The sequence below is a fragment of the Pestalotiopsis fici genome (genome assembly GCF_000516985.1).
Source record: "Pestalotiopsis fici W106-1 unplaced genomic scaffold PFICI_Scf_1, whole genome shotgun sequence".
NCBI lineage: Eukaryota > Fungi > Ascomycota > Sordariomycetes > Amphisphaeriales > Sporocadaceae > Pestalotiopsis > Pestalotiopsis fici.
The window spans coordinates 627,293-644,580 of record NW_006917091.1 but is presented as its reverse complement, the minus strand read 5'-3'; the positions used below and the strand labels follow the sequence as shown (position 1 = coordinate 644,580).

At 50.3% G+C, this 17,288-nt stretch overlaps 7 protein-coding genes across 7 annotated transcripts; 5 read left to right on the top strand and 2 right to left on the bottom strand.

Moving 5' to 3' along the window:
* Positions 1–1,918: 1,918 nt before the first annotated feature.
* On the bottom strand, positions 1,919–2,890 carry PFICI_00204 (uncharacterized protein; the record flags this gene model as incomplete). Its single annotated transcript, XM_007828785.1, has 1 exon — positions 1,919–2,890. The coding sequence occupies one exon, from the start codon at positions 2,888–2,890 to the stop codon at positions 1,919–1,921; it is 972 nt and encodes a 323-aa protein (XP_007826976.1).
* Positions 2,891–4,959: 2,069 nt separating this feature from the next.
* Positions 4,960–6,081, top strand: PFICI_00203 (uncharacterized protein; the record flags this gene model as incomplete). Its single annotated transcript, XM_007828784.1, has 2 exons — positions 4,960–5,507; positions 5,577–6,081. The coding sequence occupies 2 exons, from the start codon at positions 4,960–4,962 to the stop codon at positions 6,079–6,081; spliced, it is 1,053 nt and encodes a 350-aa protein (XP_007826975.1).
* A 148-nt stretch (positions 6,082–6,229) lies between these two features.
* On the bottom strand, positions 6,230–8,115 carry PFICI_00202 (uncharacterized protein; the record flags this gene model as incomplete). Its single annotated transcript, XM_007828783.1, has 2 exons — positions 6,230–7,468; positions 7,570–8,115. The coding sequence occupies 2 exons, from the start codon at positions 8,113–8,115 to the stop codon at positions 6,230–6,232; spliced, it is 1,785 nt and encodes a 594-aa protein (XP_007826974.1).
* Positions 8,116–8,446: 331 nt separating this feature from the next.
* On the top strand, positions 8,447–9,271 carry PFICI_00201 (uncharacterized protein; the record flags this gene model as incomplete). The annotated part of the gene is made up of 1 exon (XM_007828782.1): positions 8,447–9,271. One exon carries the CDS (start codon positions 8,447–8,449, stop codon positions 9,269–9,271), a length of 825 nt encoding a protein of 274 aa, XP_007826973.1.
* Positions 9,272–10,227: 956 nt separating this feature from the next.
* PFICI_00200 (uncharacterized protein) lies at positions 10,228–11,403 on the top strand (the record flags this gene model as incomplete). The annotated part of the gene is made up of 4 exons (XM_007828781.1): positions 10,228–10,638; positions 10,690–10,862; positions 10,919–11,310; positions 11,369–11,403. 4 exons carry the CDS (start codon positions 10,228–10,230, stop codon positions 11,401–11,403), a joined length of 1,011 nt encoding a protein of 336 aa, XP_007826972.1.
* Positions 11,404–12,294: 891 nt separating this feature from the next.
* On the top strand, positions 12,295–13,479 carry PFICI_00199 (uncharacterized protein; the record flags this gene model as incomplete). The annotated part of the gene is made up of 2 exons (XM_007828780.1): positions 12,295–12,352; positions 12,431–13,479. 2 exons carry the CDS (start codon positions 12,295–12,297, stop codon positions 13,477–13,479), a joined length of 1,107 nt encoding a protein of 368 aa, XP_007826971.1.
* A 1,338-nt stretch (positions 13,480–14,817) lies between these two features.
* PFICI_00198 (uncharacterized protein) lies at positions 14,818–16,750 on the top strand (the record flags this gene model as incomplete). The annotated part of the gene is made up of 5 exons (XM_007828779.1): positions 14,818–15,021; positions 15,094–15,357; positions 15,414–15,504; positions 15,563–16,056; positions 16,124–16,750. 5 exons carry the CDS (start codon positions 14,818–14,820, stop codon positions 16,748–16,750), a joined length of 1,680 nt encoding a protein of 559 aa, XP_007826970.1.
* Between the last annotated feature and the right edge of the window lie 538 nt (positions 16,751–17,288).

Genomic DNA, 17,288 nt, shown 5'->3' with positions numbered 1-17,288 from the left:
GGTTGAGCCTCGATATGGGCGCAGCAAGCAAAATGGAGTCGAGTTATGTTCACATGCAGGAGGGTATGGGGTTGGGTGTGTCCAGGCGGGTTCTCATCCATCTGGACCAAATGGTCAACAAGGTCCCCCTAGTTGATGGACCACTTGTCTATTGGAATACTTCTGTACCAACTACCCTACCTGAGATGCCACTCCCCCTTTCCCCTTGCCTCTTGATCTGATCGTCAGATTGCCAATCGCTTGTGCTTGGCGCTACTAGATTATAAGCTTTTGGGGATAGTGCGTGCGTGGCTCGTTCGATGCTCTGTCTACAATATGCTGCCACATCTAGCAGGATGAGGTAATAAAATAGTAGATTTACTACTTTGGTCGCCATCTTATGTGCATAAAAAGGCCAGGAAAATGGCAGTGCTTTTTCCCCCTCCAGAGATCCAGCCCAGACCAAGTCAGGAAATGGGAAGACAGACCTGGGGACCCCAAGACTTAACCCCTCTGCGGGCCCTGCGTTTTTCAGTGTTATAGCGGAGTCAGCCCTGTTTTCGGGGACCAGCTGACTTGACGCTAAGTAGAGAGCCCTGGAATTCCGTAATAATCCGCGATTATTTCGCGATCGCGAATCGCGAGTTGTCAAATGATTAATACACTATCATGGCGAAGAAGACACAATTGAGCAATACTAAACCTTCCTTTGATTTCGATAGCGAAAGATGGAAGTGCAATGGGAGTTGATATGACGGCCAAATTCTTTTTTTTGGTGGTCACTGCTGAGATTGTTTACCCTTTTGGTGCTTACCTGATCCACAGTGGCTACGTTGCCCGCTGTTCCCCCTCCATGATCTGATGGAGTCCGGGTACGCAACATTGAACCTTACTGAATGAACCAGCTTGACCGGAATGAACCCGGCCACATTAAGATGGTTTTTCACCCGTGTCTGCCCAATTTTAGATAAGCAGACAAAGCGCTGACTGTTTTCTCCCTACGAATCAAAATTGCTGGTGCGTAAAACCGTGGACATCTGTTGTGTTGAGATCCGCATCTTTTTCTCTGCCCACTCGGCGGTATTATTCTCGGCACACCGTCCGTCTCCAAACAAATATGCGACAGACCAAAGAGGAAAACAATCTGACAAGAAATAATTTGATAATGTTTGCACCAGAATAATCTAAGCAAGCTAACCATGAAAGGAAAACAATCTCAGGAAACTGGCTGGCTTGCATGGGCACCATCAGCCAACAAACCGCCCGTATCGGCGCCCATGCCGTTTCTCAGTTAGGTCCCCCGTTCAACGCCGCTCCGTTCTAGCGCCGTGTTGATTTCTAGAATCCCCCGAAAACATTCGGATTTCCAGATTGCAGATCCGGAATGAGCTGATACTTTTCATGAGGGACATTGCAAAAGGTAGGCAAATCTCTTATAATAGACGCGCAATGTCTCATTCCCTTTGTCAGCTCTTTTCATTTTCTTTGGCCCCTTTCTCCTCTTAAGCAGTGTTGCCACGCTGAGATGTGCACATCTTTGCTTCATGGCGCACAAGCCACACAACGGCATTCTATCATGAAGCTATTCCATCGGGTCAGGCACGCAAGTCTTCACAATCGCACAATCATTTAGTTTACGACTGGCCGGTAGTTTTTGATCAAATCTATGACTCTCAAAGCAACGTATCTTCTTGATGGTCGCTTGTCGGTAGGATCATCCTGGGCAATCCGATAGCTCTTGACCAATGTCACATTCCACCTTGTACTTGATCATATGCAATGGCTGATCGTAGCGCAGACTACAGCATACGTGGGTTGTCGAGTAGTGCGCAAGACTATTTCGACTGAGCTCGAAAAAGAAAAAGAAAGAATGCGGTCGTCATGATCAATTATTAACTTCAATCATCTAACATACAAGAGGTCCTTTCCCTAATGTCGTTCATTGCTCCTTGAGCGAGTCGACATACTCCTTGACCAAATCTTCAGCATTCTTATCCCGAACCAGCCCCAGCCTATCGGGCGTGCTCGGGTCAAAGTCTTGGGGCCAACTCCGGAGGATGCGCTCGAGCTCTGGGTTGGTCTCCTCCTTGAGCAACTTGAGCTTGTCCTCGCCGCCGTACTTGGCCAGGCCGTCCATGAGCTCCTGGACCGAAGCCGCGATACCCGGAAAGTTGATGTGACGAATGTGCTTGGGCAGCGCGTCGCCGGGCATGTTGAGCACGCGCACCAGGTTCTCAATGACGCCGCTCGGTGAGCAAATGTACGACTTGAAGCCCCGGTCCTTCAGCGGCAGCACGCAGACCTCGCCGTTCAAGGGCTCGCGAATCATGCCCGACAAAAAGGACGACGCGGCATTGCTGGGCTTGCCGGGCCGTACCACCAGCGTGGGGAACCGCACAATTACGGCGTCAATGAAGCCCTTGCGGTGCATGTCGTTGACGATAATCTCGGTAGAGTACTTGTGCGCGCCATAGGTGCCCTCGGGCGTGGGGGTGACCGAGTCCGTGACCACGGCGGGCAGGGGTTGGCCAAAGACGGCCTGGGAGCTCGAGTAGACGACGCGCACGCCGGGGTTGGTCTGGCGCAGCGCCAGGAGCAGGTTCCGCACGCTCTCGACATTGACCTTCATGGAGAGGTCAAAGTTGGCCTCGGAGCCCGCCGACATGATGCCGTGAAAGATGAAGATGGCGTGCAGGGGCTGCGCCGCGTCGAGCAGCGTCTTGACGAAGCCGGCGTCGCAAATGTCGCCCTTGAGGCAGACGGCGTTTTCTGGGTGCTTGACGCCCTTGGGGATCACGGGCTCGACAATGTCCGTCATGATTACTCTGTAGCCGTCATTGAGAAGTCTCTTGGAGAGCATAGGGCCGATGAGACCACCAGCTCCGGTCACAATAACGTTTTTCGGCGCCATGGTGAGCCAGGGATTATTCGCTTTTTCTCAAATAAAATATAAGATATTAGAATAATGGCAGCACCGTAGAACCGGTGGTATATAACAGGATTTGGCTATTTGGAGTTTTCAATAATTCATTATTTTTTACTTTGATGGTGCAGAACACGTCTCTTACATACTCTGGGCGCTACCCCAGCTGTGCCTGCGGAGATCGTGGGGTCAGTAGACTGCAGACCTCGTCTCGGGGGCTTGTATGCGGAGAAGAAGGCGGGGTTGCGGCCAACTATTACTCGTCTCGAGGGTTGACTCGGCATCATTCTTCCCATGTTTTGCATATTTTCCCAGCTTGCAAGCTTGCGAATCTCGCTTGATGCTGCGAATCTGTCTCGGTCACTGGTGCGAATGGCCCCAGGCTAGCAAGGAGCTCTAGTTCCACCTGTGCTCGCAAGTGGCCGTTCATCGGGATCCCGGATCGCGTGATGCTCGTTTTAGAGTTCTGTACCTCGCTATGCATTTCTTATGTCTACTTTTCTATCCTGGTATTATGACGCAAATAAGCTCACTCCCTAGCATAGCAAGACTCAAAAGGTTATTCTAATGCCCAATATAGCACGTCAGGTCTTTGGGAATGCTGTTAAGCTGAATATGTCTCAAGCCTCGAATCTCACCATGCTTCTCCTACTTGAGCACTAAGCTTGTCATGATGAAAATACCTCTCATATGATCACAGGTTATAGTCAACATCTGGGCTGAATAGTGAGACTTGATCCGGACAGAACACCGGACGCGGCGGCGAGAAGTCCGGATCGGAGAAAATGTGGAGATTCGGACTTCTAGGTAAGAGGCCCCGCGGAAGCAGTCCTTTTTCATTCAAAATCGGAAGCCCGTTCCGTCCCAAGTCTGAATAGCAATGCAGAGGATTCTGTATTTGCGCTATATCAGCAACTTTGCTGGTTAAAATTCAACATTTGAGTGCATGTTACTCAAGTTGATTGCTTCAAGCTAAATCGCAGACTCTAGCCTCAATACCCCCGCGATCGCGAAAGTCCGAGCCGTAATAGTTCCCGCAATCAACCAAAGATTATAAAGAAAGCACGGTTGTTGTCGCTTACCTGGGGACTAATTACCCCTAATACCAGGTCGCAGGAGGAGAAGAAAGTTTCTATTCAGATCATGCACTGTCCTGTCATTGGCAGCTTCATTGATTTGACCGTCGGCATAAGCAGACAACGCTAAGCGTAGAACACTGCTTGGACAAAACCCGAGTCCACCAATCACCAACAGATCGAAATTGCATCGTGAAAGTGTCGCTCCATCTTCACGGCTATCTTGGAAGAGCAGATGTTGCCGTGCTCCAGATTGCACACTCTATCAAAGTTCAGGAGGCTACTGATGCTTGATATTTGTTCAGCTCCCATCGCAATGGCTCTGCTCTCATGGCGATTGACTTGAGTCGGGCACTTTCGGAAGCAGAGCCAGCTGGCTGCGAGTTACGGCGCAGCCTAGTAATTCCTAAGAGTCATGCCTCTGACACCACTAAACCCGAGTATCTCCGGCGCTCTATTGTAGCAAAGCAGCACCATGCTGAGCCATCCCGCATTGCAAGTACGTAAAAGACAGCTTCTTCCATCACTCTTGCGCGTGTCGTTCCAGATCCTGCCGACCTGAAGCAATTGAAGAAGTGGATCAGGTAAGCAGCACGCGAGCACGTTGCTCCTCATTGCTGACTGACAGTGCGTGATGTACGCTAAATCACCCTGCCAAGCGCCGGGCCGATGCCGTGACTCCTTCTGGAGTGCATACTCTGGACTTTCAATGGATTCTCAAAACACGTTGCCAATCGATCTTACCTTTTTTTTTTTTTTTTTGACTGACAAGACAAGTATACGACTTGGTACTCATTTCCAAGTGATATTCTGGCCATCTGTAGATCCAATACAGCACGTGCACGTCGACTACATCATCTCTTGCGTTCTACCTTGGGAAAACGTGGTCATCACCAAGATTCATAAAGGAAGTGTATAGGCTGTAGGCGTCCAAATACGCGTGCTTTGCATTCTATAACAATCTTGAACTTGTGAACCACGATGGCAGACATCATGGATCACCCGGTAGTCCACCTCTTGAAGTCTCTCATGTCCATTGTCAGCACGAGCGAGCTCGAGCACGGCATTGGCGTCTTCTTGGAAGAGCATCTCCAGGGCCTGGGCTACACCGTAGAGCGCATCCCCATTGCGCCGGGATCAACGCGCCACAATGTATACGCCTACCTCGGCCCGGCCCGCCAGACGCGCGTGCTTCTGACCGCGCACATGGACACGGTGCCACCGCACATCCCGCTGACAGTCGACGGCGACATCATTCGGGGCAGAGGGTCGTCGGATGATCTAGGTCCGCTGGCGGCGCAGATTCAGGCGGCGGAAGAATTGAGACGCGAAGGAAAAGTCCGCGACGAAGGCGACATTGGCCTGCTGTTTGTGGTTGGCGAGGAGAATGGCGGACATGGCATGATTGCCGCAAACGACATGGGATTGACCTGGGAGTCGGGCATCTTTGCCGAGCCTACGGAGAGTAAACTTGCCAAAGGCCACAAGGGACAAGTCGCTTTCGAGGTGATTGCCAATGGTATTGCGTGGTAAGCCCATCCTCACAGAGTAAAAACGACCGCATTATGAATCAATCATGTTAATTCAGGGTCCTCAAGCCACTCGGGGTATCCCCATCTCGGCAAAAGTGCCACAACGACTCTTCTCAACGTCTTGAACGACCTCTCTGCGGCCACTTGGCCCGAGTCTGATCTGCTCGGCCCCTCCACCTTCAACATCGGCACCCTCGAGGGCGGCGAGAAACACAACATTGTCGCCCCGTCGGCCAAGGCGCTATGCGAAGTCCGCATGGTCTCTGACCTGCCTGGCATCAAGGCCAAGGTGGCCGAGATCGTCTCGCGGCACCCCGACGTGGAGCTCAAGTTTGTGTTCGAGTACCCCGAGGCGCTATTGGACTGGGAAATTGACGGTTTCGACGCTGCCCCCGTGGCCTTTGGGACAGATGTTCCCCGACTCAAGGCCGAGTGCTGCGGCAACAGAGTACTCTTTGGTCCAGGATCGATCCTCGTCGCACATGGGCCAGATGAGTATATCCGTGTGCCTGAGCTGATTGACAGCATATCTTCCTACAAGAAGCTGGTCCTCCACTTCCTCCGACAATAACACCACTCTTTGTCTTGAATTAGTACATAGCATCGAGTATTACTGAGGGAAGATTCAAACTTCATCATCATAATGTGACAAAGAGAGCTCGCACATCGATTGGCGTTGGGCTTTCAAGTCTTGTATTTGAATTGTTCTCGAAAGCAAATTATACTATCGTAAATTTAGCTTCGTCACGCCGCCCCTGCTGCAAATCATCAATAGCCTGCCCTTCCATGAAGCCATGAACATAGCACTCCCCAACAAGGTAATAGGTGCCATCCTCGCGAGGCCGAAGGCAGAATGGCATTTTGCCACCAAATAAAACGCATATCATGTCTCCATCTCGCAGAACCTTGGGCCCAAGAACGTAGTATCCCTTGTCTGTCACGGCCAGGGAGCGATTTGTAGATGCACTGTTGGCAGCACGTATCCATTGACTTGCATCCCCGCTAGAACCACGGTCTTGTATTTCGTCGGTTATCTTTTCCGTGCCGGCAAAGAGTCGCGACAAGTAGGCTGCCCCATAGGCGAGCCATGTCTCGGCCGGCGCAGCGTGATGATCCGAGTTCAAGTTCCATTTTAATGTCGCGCATCCGTTGCTGAGCGTCTGCAGAAAGGCAAATAGGGCGGTTTCTCCGTTGACATACATATCTGTAAATCCAAACTTATTTTTGCCACAGACGTCTCTCCAAAGGGTCTCTACAGTAGTCGACTCAACATTACCATCGGCGTAGAATGATTTCGGTCGTATGCCAGCAGAGTGTTTCGCAATGCTGTCAATAATGATGCCGTGAATGACGAGCGACCGTGACGCCAGATCTATGGTCAGTCTTGGGATTGTGCCTCCATGCGCGCGGTGGGAGCATGTTGGTTCCGAAAGGATATGAGATGAATACTGTCTCCAGTCCGGTACCCATGATGGAAGTGCCGATTCGCCAGCAAGCTCCAAAGTCGAATATTGCACAGCAGCCAGCGTGATTAATGATTTGGCATCTTCGTATAATGCCCTGGCGGCCAGGTCAATGTACACGTCATCGACGGATCGAGTGTAGTCGGCTTTCAAACTCCTCAGCCCCTCACCACTTCTTTGGCGGATCGAATAGTGGCCCAGGAGCGCAAAGACGCGGTCTCGCGGGTCCGACACTTGTAGGTGACGGGCTCTGTGGAGCTCGTAGATGAAGCAGAATCGATTGGCATGGCGCGATGTCCATTCTGGCTCGACAAATCGCTGAAAAACATATCTGACCTTTGAAGTCTGGATGTCAAATCGTTTTCGAAGGCCGTGATAGGAGGCCAACGCTTCACAGACGCCAAAGACCAATTCCCAGTCAATCTCCTCGGTGCCCCAAAATAATGTAGCAGGTGCTTGAGTTCCGATTTCTTGAACGATCCAAGCACGCGTAAACTAGTAGCATGCAATGATAAGTCAGCTTGATGTTCTATATCTGGACCCGAAGTCATCAATATCCATCATAGGTCCCCCGCGGTAGTGAGTCGAAGTCTTACCCAGGCAAGATTAGTGAAGACTTTAAGAGGAGCCCATACCGCCTCGCTCTGATATTCATGATGCTCCAGGTACTCCAAGTCAGTCTTTTCTTGCGTTTCCTTATTGTGATGGATCTCGGAAAGGTCTCTGAAGAGTTTGAAGGAAGTGGCAGCCGCGCGGTTATGGTCCTGGCCTAGCCAGACTAGTACATGGCTAGCACTACGGTAGATCCGATTCATAAACTGAACCTGCTGCCCTCTTTCCTCCAGATTCTCTTGATCAATGCAAATTTGATCTGCCCATAGCCTACGAGTGCGATCTTTCAGCCGCAGCCGCGTCAGGGCTAGGTACAAACTCGTAGTCAGGGACAGTGGCAACCCTTCACAAACGAAGGTGCGTCTCTCGTTCGAGCCGCCCCACACGTAGGATATGGCTTCGTAGGACCCGAGAATGTCAATAGCAACAACTTCTAAATGACCTCTAAGGACGTCATCGTTGGACCCAGGGGCCAAGATCAACATCCGTACGGACCGTTCGTTCGTCAACGGACTAAAAGTGTACGCCATGAATTTTCGCGGCTGAAGGGCAGAGAGAAATGAAACCAAGGATGAAAGAAGAAAGATAAGCCATCGCAGGGTATACACAGCTGATCATGGTGCTTTGTGGAGTATCACCTTGGAGTAAACTTCCATGGCTGGTATTGGTTGATTTAACCGCCGACGCAGATCCACAGTTTCGCGCGTTTATGCAGCTCTTCGACCTCCTGGCGCTTCGCGTTGGTGGGCAATAGCTCATCTACAATAACTTTTAATAGAACAGTTTGGAATACCATCTTCCGTTCTATTCATCTCTGAATTTTTCATGACTTTATTGTAAAAATTGAAACTGACCGGAAAAATGGCTGTTAATGAGCATGAGTTCAAAGAGCTACTGGAAAGCTTCGATCAAGCATTCCGCGACATGAATAGCTACTTGAAACAGTACGAAGAAACCGTAATACGCATCATCGATTCCCCCTCCTCTGGGGGTCTGAGCTCGATTGTCCAGCATGCGCCCATCACCCACAGAATCAAGAAGCCGCAAAGTGCATTGGACACGCTCAGCAGGCGCCAGCACGATCGCATCGAATTGGCATTGCTCAAAAAGAATATCGAGGACAGCGGCGGGAATTGGGAGTCTTTTTGTGATGCGTGGCATATGAGAGATAAGATCCACGAGACCGAGCCTTTCACTTCGCTGGACGACATGCACAAATCTATGCACGACTTGATCGGCTTGCGCATCTCGCTCTATTTCCCGCGCGATGTCGAAAAGGTCGTGGATTATTTCACAAAGCATGAGAAGTTCGAGGTTGTTGTTCCTGCGAGCCGCAAGGGCGGCATTGCTCAGGATTTTAAGATGGTCCGGAAGTTGATGGCGGAGGGTGAAGAGGCTTACGAACAAGCGTCTCACCCAACCTTTGCTGGGTACAAGTCCACCCACATGGTCATTAAGCTCAAAGACGGAATCTTTCCCGGACAGGAACATTCAAGGGGTGCCGTCATCGAGGTGCAAATCGGCACCATTATCATGCATGCATGGTCACAAATTGAGCACGATATCATCTACAAACGACTTGGCAATCGTGTTCCATCAACAGAAGAGAAACGGTTGCTGGATCTTATCAATGGCATCGTCACTACAGGAGAAGTCGCCTTGGAGCAACTTGCATCTTTAAGATAGCAGATGGGGCCGGCATTCATTATAAATCACCTTGGCATTTACGAATCGACAAAACCCGAGGAACAACATTATAGAGCGTCCACGACAAAGGCACCGTGAACAGAGAACAAGCCTCGCAACATAACCCTGAGAGTCTAAGCATTCCAAACATATTAGGGACTTTGAGTATCACCATAACCCAAAGATCAATGATACCTATACATCTGCGGCCAATGGTCGAGAGGTACGTGGCACTGTTCACAAACTCGTTCCTAGGTAAATGGTGAAGAATATATACCTGTGGAATCGAAACATTCTTTGGGCTTAAATCAAGAGAGGAGGGAAGACTAGGTCAATAAATAGAAAAGAAAATGACACACCGATAAAACTCCCCTTTCTGAGTGACCCAATGCCGCAGGGCTCATTCACCAAATTGAATTGGGGCCTAGAGCAATCAGTAACAATAAAAGTTTTGACAAGACCGCATACAGAAGATGTTGTCACAACGAGGTTTATTGTGTAAGGTAAACACTCAAAGGCCTTCATGGCCGATGTATGGCTCTATGTGACTCTATATGCTGATCCAACTAAGTATTGACATTTGCCGGGAGCTCCATGAGTGCCGTGGGATCTGCCGCTCTCCAACTTTCATCAACGGAGGTATTTGCTTGGAGGTTCAATTCAACCGCCAGATTGCCGGCAAATTCGCTCTTATCACGGGGATCGCACCCGATTCGCTGATAGAGTAAACTTATGCCATGCCGCTTTCCTTTGACGCTGCATTACAACTGCCGCAAGTTCCGACTTCTGAAGAAAGCGGACATGCCAAGCTTCAACGCATGTGGCTATGATGTGTCAGTATAACGGGGGAATAGTGTGCGCGTACATAATCCGCAAAAGCCCACAGCTCAGGATACAGTCACCTTTGGTCTTTGGCCATTTCAAGCCTCGTTCTCGTAAATCTTCAGAGTTGAACGATGAAGTCCCTTTCCCTTACGCTCGCGCTTGTCGCATCGGTAGAGGCGGGTCTCCGCTTCGGCTGCTCTTCGCTGACTATCCAGCGACTTGACCCTGTCGTCGAGCCTGGCATGAACCCTTCTTCTCATGTACACCACATTGTTGGTGGCAACGCTTTCAATGCCACCATGACTGGCGATGTCGGTGCTCGCGGCACCTGCACTACATGTGAGATGGCAGAGGACTTTTCCAACTACTGGACTGCTGTTTTGTACTTCAAGCATCCCACCAACGGGTCTTACCATCGAGTTCCAGTCAAGAACAACGCTGCACTTGCGAGTGGTACCACGGGAGGCATGACCATTTACTATACACCACACGACTTTAGCACAGATGATCTGAAGAATCAACCAATCACTGCCTTCCCTGCAGTATGTTGCATTGTAACTCACCTCGTTCATGATAATACTGACAATCTCCAGGGATTCCGCATGACGGTCGGTTCGCCAACCACGACCACGGAAGCTCAGGCAAAGGGCCACGTTGGTCTGCGCTACAACTGTCTACAGACCCTTCTGAACAGAGGTCCAGAGATGGTCGACTTTCCCACCAAGCCTTGCCCGGCTGGTATCTTTGCCGTGCACCACTTCCCGGCGTGAGTAACCCCTATTTCCAAGAGTCACGAGTGCTGTTAGCTAACTCTACTTTTAGATGCTGGGACGGGAAGAACCTCGACAGCCCCGACCATCAGTCGCACATGTACAATACCATTACGCGCGACGGCTTCACCAATGCGCCAGCATGTCCTGCGTCTCACCCGGTGCGCATGCCGCAGCTGACGTACGAGACCGTATGGGACACGACCAAGTTCAACAGCCTGTGGCCGTCGGGGACGCCGAACCCGTTTGTGTGGAGCTTTGAGGGCACCAGCGGCTACGGCACCCACGCCGACTACATGTTTGGCTGGCAGGGCGACGCCCTCCAGCGCGCCATGAACAAGTCCGAGTGCTTCTATGACGGCTGCGGCTCCATCAAGAAGCAGGTCATGTCTACTGCCAATAAGTGTACCGTCAAGGACATGGTTGGTGAGGAGACTGATGGCTGTATGTTTGAAATTTTCTGTTACATTCAGTTTGGTTTTATACTGACTTTTGATTGCAGGGCTCACTCACCTCCCGGGCATGCCAATGAATTAGACGGAGATCATGATAGATCTCGGTCAAAGGATCTCTCGTCTAAAGGCTTGAATGTAATGTCGCTCGTTTAAGTAGGAGTTATTTTCATATTTTGTAGTGTTCAATCATGACTTATTTACTGTCTCAATGACTTCGATCCATCTTGACTGGTGATATTGGTACCTGCGATCTTGGTAGCCATGGTGGGTCTTTGAACAGGGCGAACGCTGATTGTACGTGATACTTGCTATTCAAATGGCTATGTGGACGTGTACAAGTTCTTGATATGTCTCAGTAAGCGACTTGCCACTCGTTTTTGATGCAGTCATTTCAATTTTCAACAAGGTCATGTGTGTTCTTGCCTCACTTCACGATCCTGGCCAATGACGTAACCGTAATGGAGGTATTTGAAGATGCTGGTCAAAATCCGAGGCTGGCCAAGATGAGAAGATTGCACTCATGTTCAGTGCAATTCAAATTGAGGATCATAAAATAGAATCACCCAGTCCAATAAAAAATGATGCATACGAGAATGATTTTCGCCTCGTCAAACATTAGTACCTATCTTACTGTGCATCATGTTACTATACACTCTCTGTATCATATGGCCCGTGCAGGCTTAGTTAGTTCTTAGTATGCCGTCATCAATGGCCCCGAAGTTCTACCAGTCCCTGCATTGGCATTTGTTAGCAGTCACCCCGCACCTCCGACTTGCCTCCGAAAAAACCCCCAGTCAATTCTTGCGTCAGGGTCTTTCTGAGTCAAATCATACATCAACGCGACTAATACGTACCGATACCGTTCACCGTTCATTCGCATATTTACAGAGGTTATTTCTGTTTTTTTTCCTCTCTTGTCTAACCGCCTCGTCTACATTCTCTACACAGGTCATCAGTACAACTTTTGCCCATCATGCCTACCGTTATCCACCTGAGGGCCGACACCAAGCAGTTCGAGCGCCGCTCGTCGAGTACGTAAACAATTGCAGTTGCCTTTGTTGTTTGGCTTTTTTCCCCCTTCCGCGCTCATTTGCTAACAATCAATTCAGTGTCGCCCGCGACAGCCAAGGCTCTCCTTGATGCTGGCTACACTGTCCGTGTGGAACGATCGCCCGAGCGTATCTACAATGACGAAGAGTTTGCCGCCGTCGGCGCAGAGCTGGTCCCCGCCGGATCGTGGCAGAAGGCCCCCAAGGAGGACATCATCCTCGGCCTCAAGGAGCTCCCCGAGGAGGACATGCCTTTGCCCCACAGCTACATTCACTTCCAGCACATTTTCAAGAAGCAGACCGGCTGGGCCCCCTCGCTGTCACGCTTCGCCAAGAGCGGTGGCACTCTGTACGATCTTGAGTTCTTGACCGACGAGACGGGCCGCCGCGTGGCCGCCTTCGGTTACTGGGCTGGATACGCTGGTGCTGCCATTGCCCTGCTGTCATGGGCCCACCAGGTACTGAACCCCGGTGTCACCCAGGGTGCCGTTCCCACTTTCGAGAATGCGCCCGCTCTGGTTGCACACGTCAAGGCTGCCGTTGAGCCTGCCGTCAAGGCCAACAACGGCCAGCTGCCCCGTGTCATCGTCATTGGTGCCCTTGGCCGTTGCGGCAAGGGCGCTGTGGACTTCTGCACCACTGCCGGACTCGACGCAGACTCCATCCTGAAGTGGGATATGGCCGAGACCGCCAAGGGAGGGCCCTTTGAGGAGATTGCCCAGTCCGACATCTTCATCAACTGCGTCTACCTCGGACCCCACCGCACTCCCCCATTCCTCACCTTTGACTCTCTTTCGGCTCCTGGCAGACGTCTGCGCGTCATTTGCGACATCAGCTGTGACCCCAACAGCGAGAACAACCCCATCCCCGTGTACTCCACCTGGAGCTCTTTCGACAAGCCCACGATTCCCATCAACAAGGAGATCCCTGGTCCGGAGCTGAGAGTCGTCGCCATTGACCACCTGCCTACTCTGATTGCTCGCGAGTCCAGTGATGAGTACTCTGGCCTGTTGTTGCCCAGCCTGCTCACTTTGGACCGCCGCGACACTGAGGGTGTCTGGACCAGAGCTGAGAAGATTTACAAGGACAGAGTTTCCGAGCTGCCTTGATCCACCCATGGGATTAATGCGATTCAGTTCTTTGGAACCGTGAGATGCACTGTTGCGGAAGTCTCTAACTTTCGCCTAGTCACTTTGATGAAAATATGTTAGAGCCCGACATGAATCGGGATAGAATCTGTGAGCGATATTGGAAATACCACTTTTAGACAGAAAGTCAGATGTGCCATAATGGAATGGCCTCAGGGTGTTTGAGCGGTGGTTTTGGTTTGAAATGATACTGGAAAAATCTAGGGAATAGAAAAAAGACTGGCCTTGCAGGTGCTCTGTTTGGCGATAAACCGTTGCACGAGCGCGTCGTGTTACAATACAAGACGACATACCCACAGAACAGAATCGCACACGAAAGAGATATTGTAACAATTGACGGTGATTTGTTTTGGTCTTGAAAACTATAATCGCAACTAGATGCATGGTTTCTGGTCGCAGTGTCTCACGTACATGATCGTCTCTATTGCATTTTTGATTATATAAAGCCCGAAGGTTTTCAGATATAAAATGGACGGCGCATGTTTTGAATAAGTTCAATTGAAAAGCAAGAAACCATGCACAAGCTGAATGGCTTGCTACGTTGATGATTGACATCTCCAGCCAAGCCACGAGAAGAAGAAACACGACATGCTCGTCATTGGCAGCTTCGCGACCTCGCATATCGTGATTTCAATATACATTTTTAAAGCACCGGGCATGTGCACTCAGTATTGCTGACAGCCGCGAGTTTAGAAAGTCACCCAGACCACAAGGGCTGCATTGGCGATGTTCCAGTGGCTGCTTCACTGTGGCGGCCATCCCTGTAGATGTCTGCAAAAAGGCTACATGCACGAACCCCCCGGCTGACACGGCACGGGACGAACAAAAAATGCAAGTAAGCGAGAAGATGGTGTATTTGATGGATGTCAACCTGCCGGCAAGTGGCTGGTCTTGGGCTTGTTATCGCCCTATCGGAAAATCTCTTTCCCAAGTCTTTTTCGAATTCGCAAAACAAGTCTCTGGTCCCACTTCCGGGTATCGGATGGCACAAGCGGTGGCATCAGCGGTGCCTGGGGGTCTTTTCCCTCTAGGGGCAAAAATATATTCCCCCCAGATGCCGGGGAATGTCCCGGGGTAAAGCACCGACGGGTTAGCGCCGATCGCGCTATGGGAATAAATGAATGACACTCTTTTTTTTTTCTCCTGCCCTGCTGGAATGTGCCGCAGGTTGCGGTCAAGGCTGAAAAGAGGGTAGCCCCCTTTTTCCCTGATTTAAAACATTTCCCTTGCAAATGAATGCCAGTCCTTGCCAATAGTATCCTTTGCTGCATCTTCGGTAAGTTTGCGAAGAAACATACGATGGCCCAGGATCTCGACAAGACGGACCGGTCCGAGGCGGTTAGTATATCCGCCGAGGTCAATAACGCCGAGAGTCTCGGCGCGGAATCGCCGCCGAGCGGGGTTGTGACCGACGACGACGACCACCACCATGAGAAATTGCCGTTCTCCAAGGCGCGGTGTATTGCCCTGGTGGCAACAGTGACTGGTGCTTCGTTTCTCAATGTGAGTTTTCTTGTGCATTGCCACAAAGTAATCGTTTCCTCCGTGATACCCTTGTCTCACAATACTATATAGACCCTCACTGTACAAGCCGTGGTCATCATCCTGCCGACCATTGGAGAAGACCTCGGGATCCCCGAAAGTCGTCTCCAATGGGTTGTATCGGCTTACTCATTGACTTTTGGCTGCTTTTTGTTGCTTTGGGGTCGCATCGCTGATATCTACGGCAAACGATTAATCTTTATCCTTGGAAGTGCTTTTGCTGCCGCTACATTGATTGTCAATCCGTTTCTTCGAAATGAAATCGCTTTTGACTTGTTTAGAGGCTTGCAGGGCATTGTAAGCATTTAATACCATGATTGTGTTCAATCCAAACATGACTGACATGACACCAGGGCGGTGCCGCAAATGTACCAACAGCAATCGGGATCCTTGGTGTGACGTTTCCTCCTGGCAAAGCTAAAAACTATGCCTTCAGCACCTATGGTAAGGGTCATTTGGTTCCTTATAAATGTGTGCACCCGACTAATGCAAATATGAAAAGCGGCTGGCGCGCCACTTGGATCCGTCTTTGGTAATCTGCTCGGTGGTCTCATTGCATCCTATGCAAATTGGAAATGGGTCTTTGGAGCCAATGCGGTCTTGGCTGTCATTGTTACCGCTGCCGGCGTTTTCCTCATCCCACCACCGCCGCCCAAGCCTGCAGAACTGACCTCTGGTAAATCTCTGGCTAGCACGGTCGACTGGTTTGGCGGCGGTTTGATCACGGCTGGTATTCTGTGTCTCTTGTTTGCCCTGACCGAGGGCAATGTTGTCGGCTGGAAGACTGTTTGGATCTACCTCCTCATCGTCATTGGTTTACTGTTTATTGCCATCTTCGCTGCCTGGCAATGGTACCAGGAGAAGCACACGACCCGACCACCTCTGATGAAGATTTCGCTGTTCAAGAACAAGCACTTTAGCATCGCAATGGTCCTCATGGCCATCTTCTTCTCGTCTTTCAATGATTATCTCATCTATGCCACTTACTTCTTCCAGGTGAGTATCCGAGATTATCTACCTAGTGTGCTGCAGTACCTGGTTAACTGACTCTCGCGCGAAACAGGATTACCAAGATCTAGGACCACTTCAAACCACTCTGCGATTTATCCCCACAGGCATCGCCGGCATCATTGTTGCATTCATCGTGTCGCATCTAATCTCAAGAATACCAACATATCTCTTTTTGCTATTCGGTAATCTCGCTGTCGCCATTTCCTGTCTCTTATTTGCAGTCCCAATCCCACCGCAAACATCATATTTTGCCTATGGTCTCCCGGCCATGATTCTATCCGTCATTGGCGCCGACATGACCTGGCCATCCCTAACCCTCTTCGTATCCAAGTCGGTGCCCCGGGAGGACCAGGCACTAGGCGGCGCTCTTATCAACGCGTGCGGACAGACGGGACGCGCCATTGGCCTTGCCATCACCACGGCGATTCAAACGGCGGTGCTGGCGCGTGAGAGGGGCGTCCCTGTTGAGGAGTCGGGCGGTATCGAGCCGTGGGATGCGCCGTCGCTTTTCAGTCTGCGCGTCGCGAATTGGTTCAATTTTGCGCTGGCGCTGCTGGGCGCGGTGATTGTTGGTCTGGCGTTTCGCGGCACTGGTATTGTGGGCAAAATTGAAAAATCGCCCGCTCGTTCTGGCGGGGAGGAAGGGGTCATGGATCAGGAGGACAAAGGTAGAGCTTAACTTAATATTTATTCTAATATCATCTCACTATTACCGATACTCTTAACTTTATACCAATTCCTTTATACTGCATATAAAATTAAAAAAAATAAAAAAAAATGTCAAGTTGAACTAATATCCCACAAACCACCGGCACTCGTCGACCTTCCTAGAGCCATATCGTAATACAGCGTTCCAGTCATGTTGGCACCGACATGGTCGCCAGCCCCCAAGAATAGGGGTATCGCACAAAGTCAGGGTTTGCGTGGGATTTGAACCCACTACTGTCAAGACAGTGTGTCTTGTATACAACTTGACCAAGCAGCCTGATTCTGCGATTATTGAAATTTAGGTCGGTTAATTTAAACAAAGAAAGAGCCAGGTCTCGGGTTCCCAAAAGAAACAAGCAAACAGTTCGGCATTTGTTTATATTTCATTTAATCGCTCTGCACCAATAGATATCCAGAGAGAAGTCTGGCATCCACTCAAAGGTAGCATTTTTGAAAAAAAAAAAAAAAATTCGAAGTGAATATGCAAAAGAAGACAAAAAATAAACAAG